The sequence below is a fragment of the Limulus polyphemus genome, unplaced genomic scaffold, assembly GCF_000517525.1.
Source record: "Limulus polyphemus unplaced genomic scaffold, Limulus_polyphemus-2.1.2 Scaffold572, whole genome shotgun sequence".
Classification (NCBI taxonomy): Eukaryota; Metazoa; Arthropoda; class Merostomata; order Xiphosura; family Limulidae; genus Limulus; species Limulus polyphemus.
The window spans coordinates 206,596-216,993 of record NW_013666182.1 but is presented as its reverse complement, the minus strand read 5'-3'; the positions used below and the strand labels follow the sequence as shown (position 1 = coordinate 216,993).

Here is a 10,398-nt window from a genome sequence, read left to right as displayed (position 1 = left end):
AAGTAAATAACGAGAAAAGACAGGGTAATAAATGTTCTTCGTATCTCGGGGTTCGTTCACCCAATGATATGGGAACCTGCCATTTTGTGTCCCCTGCTCTTTAGTGAACAGTTATAATAATAAAAATAACCTGCCATCTTCTGTGTTATATTCTTTGGCGAATAATAATAATGAAAAGAACCTGCCATATTATGTGTCCTCTTCGTTAGTAAATAATATCACTCGATTAACATGAAGCTCGCCCTCTTGTGTTCGCTATTGTTAGATGAATAACAACAATTGGTGATAACGGATCCTAGCATCTTGTGTCTCATTTTCTTTAGTGAAAAAATATATATATATATATATATATAATCTATTGTTTACTTTTAGTCAATAATAACAGTAATTTATAAAGGAACCTTCCACATTACGTCCCACTATTCTTCGACGAATAGTAACATTTTTATTTTTACAATGAGCAAGTTATCAGCCAGTTCGTATTTCCCTCACATTTCCTTCCTGCAACATGGAAGTTGATGATAAGAAATTGTATGAATGTATCACACTTGGCCCTCATTGAAAAACAACACTTTTCAAGTACTATTAGCCCCTGAATGTAATATTCTTCGCATTAACAAACAGGGATATAGAAAGATTATTGCAATATTCATGTACTTCCAAGTTTTCTAAGCACTTACAAACGTGGGCATAGAAAGGTTATTGCAATATACATGTACTTCCAAGTTTTCCAAGCACTTAGAACATGGATATAGAAAGGTTATTGCAATATACATGTACTTCCAAGTTTTCTAACCACTTAGAACATGGATATAGAAATGTTATTGCAATATACATGTACTTCCAAGTTTTCTAACCACTTAGAACATGGATATAGAAGGATTATTGTAATATACATGTACTTCCAAGTTTTCTAACCACTTAGAACATGGATATAGAAGGATTATTGTAATATACATGTACTTCCAAGTTTCTAACCACTTAGAACATGGACATAAAAAGATTATTGTAATATACAAGTACTTACGAGCATGGACATACAAAAAATTATTGTAATATACAAGTACTCCCAAGCTTTCTAACCACTTAGAACATGGATATAGAAGGATTATTGTAATATACAAGTACTCCCAAGCTTTCTAAGCACTTAGAACATGGACATACAAAAGATTATTGTAATATACATGTACTTCCAAGCTTTCTAAGCACTTAGAACATGGATATAGAAGGATTATTGTAATATACAAGTACTCCCAAGCTTTCTAAGCACTTAGAACATGGATATAGAAGGATTATTGTAATATACAAGTACTTCAAAGCTTTCTAATCACTTAGAACATGGATATAGAAGGATTATTGTAATATACAAGTACTTCCAAGCTCTTAATCAACAACCATATTAAAACAGTCTTTAAAACTTTAAAAGGTCATTGCCGAAGAAGCTATTAATTCTTTTAATTATTAATTTTAAAACATTAAAATAGAAATCAAGCCCGACTATTATTCTGTAAAATATCTAAACTCGAATGGTAAAATGATTAAATACAAATAAGATATATTATTTTATAGTAAATCCGTATTTGTTGAAATGTGTACTTTTTTAACGATGAAGTACGTGTTAAAACGTTTGTATTAACCTGAAGTAAATCACAATGATAAGTTTGTTTCGAACGTTATCTGTAATTAACCAATTGATTTATTGAATTATTTATCAGTTTTATAAATAATTTATAACAGCACCACCTAGTGGCAGTAACATGATAAAATAGGCACTCGATGCATTACCATCGCGAAACCTACGTATTTATGAACTGTACATCTATGATAGGATCAATACGAACACATCTTATCAAAAGTATATTATATCATATCAAATGTGTATGTTTCGTTTCATACAAGCTGCCCCTAGAATTCTAATGATATATAGGTATATATTTTTTGTTATTTAAACAAAGTATATTCTTATTTGATATCGTGCACCGCATGTCTTACAGTTATATGCACAGCCCGTTACTTCTAGATTTTTGAAGACATCTCAGCTTAAAATGTATTTGATGGTATATTTCAATACTGATTTATTTACTTTGTTATATTTATAAATACGAACATACGCATACACAGATATAAACACAACGTAAGACCACGTTTACGTATGTGAAGATATATATAAAAGGTAACAACATGACCAAGTTTCTATAAAGGATTCTGACCTACCCTCACCGACAAAATACATTAAATAACCTTTTAATAAACATCCTTTTTTTGCCCTTTCTTTTAACATTAGACAGAAAGCTCTAGATATTTTAAACTCGGTTGAACCTTCGAAACAAGTAGCTTCACTTGTTATAACGTGTTAAAGTAACCTGTCTCTATACAGTTAAAGCAAGCAAGACTGGTGAGAAAACAAAAGAAGTATGTTCGTGTATTTACTCCTTTTTTCAACCATGTTGTTATGTAGAATAGATCAAGTTTCACGAGGTTGTTCTGACTGGTGTCACCATCAATTTCAACATCTGCCCTGTAATTTAATAAGTTGCATGCTCTGTGGAGGTTCTCACTTCAGCGAGACTAGCTAATTGCCAAGTACAGGATCTATCGACTACTTGCCTATGTCAATACACCGAATGTTCTAGCAATCCACGTTTTTTTTTCTTGTAAATCATCAACAGTTTGCTATATCTTTCATATATCAGATTTAGCTAAAGTATATTTGACATGAATCCTAATTTGTAATTACTTTTCTTTGTATTACACCAAACCTGTTAATTACTAGCTAAATAATTCATACTTGTTACAAAGTATTTAAATAGCTAGATGATTGTTTGTTTGTTTTGAATTTCGCGCAAAGGCTACATGAGGGCTATCTGCGCTAGCCATCCCTAATTTATCAGTGTAAGACTAGAGGGAAGGCAGCTAGTTATCACCACCCACCGCCAGCTCTTTGGCTACTCTTTTACCAACGAATAGTGGGATTGACCATCACATTATAACGCCCACACGGCTGAAAGGGCGAGCATGTTTGGTGGAACGAGGATTCGAACCCGCGACCCTCAGATTGCAAGCCAAGCGCCATAACCACCTGGCCATCCCGGGCCGTCTAGATGATACTAATATGATTGAAAAAGCAGTAATATAATGCATACCATATAAATGTGAATCCTCAGTGTTAAACACTGAAAACTTAATTTTGGTTGTTCAGCCCAAAGTTGTGCATCAGAGTGTTGTTATCCGAGTTTTCCAACACTCAGTGCAAAATCTTAACTTCATTTCTAACATAATTTTCAACATTTCTTCGTTATGAATAAAAATATAAAAATGTCATTGTTTGTATGATTCCACTCGAAGGAAGAAATATTTTTAACAATCTCCATATCTCGTAATGCTCAGTAATGTTTCTTGAACACGTACCTCCTACAATATCATGCCTCATCGACATGACAACTGTCCCCCACCAAAGAAACGCGCGTTATCTCACCCTTCATTTATTTCATTTATTTGTTTGTAATTAAGCACAAAGCAACACAATGGGCTATCTGTGCTCTGCCCACCACGGGTATCGAAACCCGGATTCTAGCGTTGTAAGTCCGCAGACATACCGCTGTGCCACTGGGGGCCCATTTATTGAATGTAACAGCCTGGACACCATAAAAACTCACATGTGTAATAGCTACAAGCACCTACTAGAAATTGGAAAATTATGTCATGATCACTTATTAACGTTTCAGGAGTTTATAAACTTCAGAATTAATTATCTAATAACTTTTCCATCTAATTGCACATTTTGCCACTTTTCTCTGCAGACGAATAAGATTTAATTAACTCGTTATAATACTTCTACATTTTTTTTACATTGTCACATTCGTTTCGACGTTACGTGTACACTGTTTAACAGTCTGTCACATTATTCACACTTTTCGCGCACGTTGCCTAACAACCTGTCACTTTCCGTAGACATTACGTGCACATAGTTTAACAGTTTGTCACAAGCGTTTAGACGTTACGTGCACACAGTTTAACACTGTCACATTCGTTTAGATATATAAAAGTAAACTGCCTAACAGCTGTCATATTCGTTTTGTGTCGAACTTTACACATTTAAAATTGTATGAAAATGTTGAGAGTATAAAATTTTTTGCGTCATTTACATATTGTAAATTGTATGAAACATTTGGTGTTTGTTTGTTAAGTTTCGCGAAAAGTTACTCGGAGCTTTCTGCGCTAGTCGTTTCTAAGAAGTAATAGATTAGAAGGACGGCAGCTAGTCAACACTACTCACCGCCAACTCTTGGGCTACTTATCATCAACAAATAGCGGGATTAACCGTCACATTATAACGCCCCCACGGCTGAAAGGGCGAGCATCTTCGGTGAAGAGTTTCGATTCCGCGACCCGCAGATTGCGAGTCATAGTGATGGTGATATTTAATAACATGATTAATATAATGATGGTGATATTTGATGTTACTGACTGTCGGTTTTTTCTATCCATTTCCTCATCCTCATGACTATTACTTTACTGCCAAATGCCCAATCAAAATTGGCCGTAATACAATAAGAGTATTCAAGTTAATGCTGAGTTGATTTTATTGTAATGTTTGCATACACACACATGTTGGCTCCAAAAAGCATGCATTCATCATTCTCTACACATTGTAAAAACATCCGAATTGGCACAAAAAGTAAAACTGTGGTGAGCCGCTGAAAGTACATTGTGATGGTCCGCTGTAAGGGTAATGACGTCACTAGGATTGTACATTGTCCTCGGATATTTGGTGTTGCTGATATAGTGGTTTTCAAGTTAGAGAGCAAAGTGATTGTATTTAACCATATGGAAAACCAAATATTGTTATCACTCAAGTGTTTATTCATTGTTATCAGTTGTAAATTTATTCATTGTTATCAGTCTCATGCCTGTTCGGTAGATGAAAGAGAAGTGGCAAGATACATGTTTCAAAGCGCAGTATATTAGGAGTATCTAGATATTATCGCGTGTGTTTTGTACTTTCTATGGCATCATTCACGTATGCAGAAGGCACGATCGAAGGTCAACGCCATAAACTACTCAAACACTGTCAGCTTTGTTTTCAGTTAAATTAAAATTTTCGTCTTCTACAATGACAACTTTGTAATGTTATAATAACGTTCTGAATTCAGCCTACAAATTTACGTGCCCATATTTACACGTAATAAAGATATTCGTTACACGTAAGGCAGATATTCGTTACACATTTACACGTAATACAGATATTCGTTACACGTAATGCAGATATTCGTTACACATTTACACGTAATACAGATATTCGTTACCCATTTACACTTAATACAGATATCCGTTACACGTAATACAGATATTCGTTACACATTTACACGTAATACAGATATTCGTCACACGTAATACAGATATTCGTTACCCATTTACACGTAATACATATATTCGTTACCCATTTACACGTAATACAGATATTCGTTACACGTAATGCAGATATTCGTTACACATTTACACGTAATACAGATATTCGTTATCAAAGGAAATACAGTCTTATATATAGTACATATATCATGAGAAAACAAAAATCAAACTGATTAGTTACAGGTTTTTCTGCTGGCCATTATTAGTATTATTCACTGGTCTTGCCTTAAAAACATAATCTTAAGATTTATACATTATTTAACAGCATCAAGCACATTCAGAAATTCCGTGCTGATTAGTACGTTACAGGCCATATGCTACATCGTTTAACGTGTATTTTAATGAATTTATAATTAATGTTAAAAAGATCTGATTCTTTCAAAGCAAATCCTATTCTTGGTGTGTTTCCAATATCTATATATAATTACAAGCTCGCCGTTTGTAATAATTTATTTAAAAAATAATAATAATTTTAAACATTGTTTCGTAACATGTATTTCAAAGTAAGTTATATTACACTCTTTATGTATACGTGGACTTGAACGAGTAAGTTTCAGAGCTTTGGATTTCGAAATTGAACTGCTCTGTTTTCGAATTGAAAAAAAAATAGAAAAAGGTACGAATGAGTGAAAAATGTTTAATTTTTTGTTGTTGTTGTTTTACCTATACACATGTATAAACTACAACATGTCAGTCCTGATAATTGCAATGTATATTGTGACGTATATCCAGTGTATGGGTTTAATATGGTAATCATATGACATATCCTATTAATTTTGTAAAACACGTGCATTTAACTGCTTCTTTCTTAGAACAGTCTGGAGTAGGTAATCCCCTGTGGTTTCAATGACCAATTCTTTTTGTCCATTCCAGACTATCCCGCCTTTCCCACAGTCAGTTGGCGCCATGAAAGCCCAAGGCGTAAGGCTCTAAAGTTAACAAGTGTTGTTCACACAGGTGTGCAGCTATGAGTAGGCATAACCCAACGGGAGGTGAAGATTTGTAATGGTATTTCTCAGCCACCAGCCATCGGAACTTTGGTTGCTGGGGTTGAGTGACAGCTTCCAACACACAGGCACCGTCTGGCTGGCGCCAGGATCGTCATTTCTCTGAATGACTAGCGTTGTAGAGTAAGTAATATCTGATTATGCGTCTTCTGTTGACCTATCAGAACTGATGCCTTAGGGACTGTTGCAGATGTCCAGTTTCTTTGTAAGGCAGGCAGTCATGGCTTTCTTCTATAAACAGTAAACCCTATTTAAAATGATACGCCTCAACAACAACAAATAAAAAAGCGTCGTTCAAAGCCCATACAGTCTGTGTCTGAGTAAGAATACTTGTTCTACTAGTATCCACCCAGTCAAAAAATAAAATAAAAAAGTTTGAAACATGATGTGATCGTAACTGGATTCAACTTATTCCCTGAGGCGACGCTGCCCTGTGATGTCCAACACCTAAAGAAAAGATCCTGATTTTTGTTAACAGGTTAATTTGTACACATGTAGACGATCGTCCCTTTCAGGTATTTACAGCCGAGAATGTCGTTGATAGCGAAGACACCCAACTGATAAAACAATGCGTTCTAAACTTTAAGAATAGATACGTAATAAAAGTTAAAAACCAGGTTCATTTTTATTTTAGTACACAGTTCATTCTGATCGGAAGTTATTATTATTTCATTCACGAAACATCTGGTTCATACCAATCACTTCTGGTGTTTCCGATTTTTTAATTATTAAAATTGTAACAATAAACATTCTACAGGCTTGCCATCACAAAGTACAAAGAAAATATAGAGTTTCAAATAGAATATTACGAAGAAGAGAACAGATACTGAGTAAATGTTCATCGAAGTATTTCCATGTATGAAAGGTGTGAACATGACCTTTTATTTAATTCACCTCAATATAATAAAATATTTTCGCTTTGATATAGGCTATCCAAGTCTGCTACTCTTAAGGGTAGTTATTCACTTTCAGGATTTATTAATAACACTTGCAATCACACGTAAATAACGGCCTGAGTTAATAATACATACAGAACGTGAGTGATGGTGTGCCTGTGTTTCATTCAAAATATATATACAAGGAGTTTGTGTGCGGGGAATTCTCACGGGATGTCATTTAATTGACAAATACACGTGGTGTGCTTTTCAGAGTAGCCCCGCCTTTCCTAAAAAAAAGAACCAACCAGAAAGTTTCGCCTGCTGTGAATAAGGGTCACCCATGATGCGAGCTGAGCCGAGCTCCGCCTCTTTGACGAGAAATGTATATAAATATCCCCGAAACTAACAGATTGTTACAGATTTGCCGAGACGGAAAGAGAGTTAGCTTGTAGAATTATCGATATAACAGGTGTGTGTGTGTTCGTGTTAGTTGCGTTTCCTGTTTTGGATATATCGTCTACCTGCTGTTTTCCGAGTGCTACGTTTTTGGATATATGATGAAGGCTTCCGCAGAAATCGCTGTTCTCAGCCGACCTGGTGTGAGAAGCACGGAAAATAGGATCTGTAAGTCCGCTAGGAGAGAGCGAGATGTTAGCCAAGAAGAAATGCAGCAGTTGTTAGGAAAACTTAAAGAGCTGGTGCCTAATATGCCTAAGAACAAAAAACTGAGTAAACTGGAGATTATCCAGAATGTTATAGACTATATATTCGACCTACAGATAGCTTTGGAAAGTGACTCAGTTTCTCGCAGTGGGGATTCTCCATCCTGCGGGAGTACTTTTAGCTCTGTCCGCCAGCCACTAGGTGTACTATCTCCAGCTAGCAACAACACGTGTGCTTCTCAAGAGGTAGATATTTTAAACTTTTGTTGTTTCTTTTGTCGAATTTTCGAGAATCTTTGTTTCCGAATAGTTTTTATTGATCAGTAATTAAATAATTATTTGCTTTGTAACATTGACAAATACGAACGAAATATTTGATATAGAAAGAGCTGGAAGGGGTCAGGTTGTAAAAACACATTGTGTCTTTTTAGGGTTACAAAAGAGTTGCGTGGAGGAATTTTACTCTTAAACCAATGCTTAAAAAAAATAAACTGCTAAACTATAAGTTGTGTTATTATTATGTAGTAGGTATAATATGTTAAATTTGGTTCTGTGAGTATAATATCAACAGTTCTTAATTGTAAATATTACGTAAATAGACCAAGTATTAAAAACGACAAGTTTTATGCTTGACGGGAAAATTCTGGTTTAGGGTTATGAATAATGCAAGGAGTTTAATTAGTAATGTGTGTTTTAAACAGTTGTTAGTCAGATGTATGTAATAGCAGTGCTACTAGTAGCCACAAGTACTAACGGTTGCATATTTGTTTCTGTAGGCGATGCCAACAGAGGTCGCTTCCACTCAATTACCAGAACTTCAGATTTTGCCAACGAGACCAATCTCTTGCTAAAACGAGAAGAGTAGCTGGACCATCGCTTGCCGCTACCAATTGGACGGCAAACTCGCTAGGATGAGAAACATAAGTTAGGTTTGTTCACTCTAGGGCTTTCAAGGTACCTTTGTGCTAGTCCAGAACTTTATCTTGAGAAGACGGGGCGCCCGATTCACCGTGACCGTGATCGGTTCTACTTGAAGTACCTTCAGAATTCATCTATCCATCCAGTTTGACAGCACGCAGGCACGTGGAATGTCATAATCACAGTGAAAAATTACATTATACCGTCCTTATGGCGTTATTTTCATCATTCCCCGAGCTAAGCATTATCAGAAATCCTACTCCGATATACCTGAAGAGTTTGTTTCTCTAGAATGCGTTGTATTGGTTGAAGTGAATTTTTTACGTCAGAGGTGTAATGTTACGAAACAATTAATCGTTCAAATGTGAAAAATGATAGTCTGATAGTTTTTAAAGTATATTTTGAAAACTAAGCCTACTTCACAGTATATAATATATATATATATATATATATATATATATATATAAATATAATGTTTGTATTCATACATAACTTGTCAACAGTGTAGTTAACAACTGTACTACAACCTTAGCCCGTTATTTCACCCCTTTTAAGATTTGAGTTTTGATGTAGAAATATTGTATATTAGAATTTGTAAATTCTGTATTGGAAGCTCTTGTATATCGTATAGAAAAACAAATCATTCTATTGTGCACTAATGTAGTTCGTGTACAGATACAGTTATTGTTTCGTGGGATTGGAGCACCAATAAAACATGTATATGTTGTGATATTTGTACATAGTTGAACAAAGAAAAATAATGTATTAAAGCCAACCACAAAAATTATGGAAATATTTTGTGTTTTTGTTTCTGTTTATCAACGAAAAATAACAGCTGAATTACTATCTAAAACCTACCATTCTTTTTGCCAATCGTACTAAAATATGTAGTAAAATAAAAAAAACAAAGTTTTTCCTTTTTCTGAATTTTTTTCTAATATTAATTATTAACTTTGTCTAGAAGGTTTAGGGTTTTGAAAATCAAAAAAACAAATGTGTAATAAGTAACGGAACTGTTTATATAAGAATCAATTCTGATTTTTATCTAACAAAATATTCTGCCATAAATGTAAAATATGCTTGCCTGAAACTGGAAAGCAGAAAAGTGCGTCGTGGTAATACAAGAAAAAAAAAACTAGTTAGTCCTGACGATTGTTCAATATTAGAGCAAATACAGTTTCTAATAAATCACTATGTTGTCGAAAGCTCAAGCTGGAATATTAGCTGATAAGTTACTGATCCAATGATTTCACTACGCCGTCGAAAGGAAGTGTCCTTTTCAGGCTAAACTTCATGATAGCCAAAATAATTGATGCATGATATTGAGATATTAATTTGCTATCATTAATATTTTGCGTAGCTGTAAACTTACTTAATAAACCATGATATTTTAGTTTTAAATTATGTAGTAAAGCAAATAGTTTTACTTCCATGTATTTGTACAGACACTGTTTGTCAAGGTTTTACACAATGAAGCCATCAACCAGGGGCTATAACGTTACATGAGAAATCACTATTAAAAAT

The 10,398-nt window shown here is 34.4% G+C and overlaps 1 protein-coding gene across 1 annotated transcript; it reads left to right on the top strand.

Moving 5' to 3' along the window:
* The first annotated feature begins 7,687 nt into the window (after window positions 1–7,687).
* On the top strand, window positions 7,688–9,793 carry LOC106459187 (DNA-binding protein inhibitor ID-2-like). The gene is made up of 2 exons (XM_013918789.2): window positions 7,688–8,202; window positions 8,733–9,793. The coding sequence occupies exons 1-2, from the start codon at window positions 7,849–7,851 to the stop codon at window positions 8,805–8,807; spliced, it is 429 nt and encodes a 142-aa protein (XP_013774243.1). The 5' UTR covers window positions 7,688–7,848; the 3' UTR covers window positions 8,808–9,793.
* The last annotated feature ends 605 nt before the right edge of the window (window positions 9,794–10,398 follow it).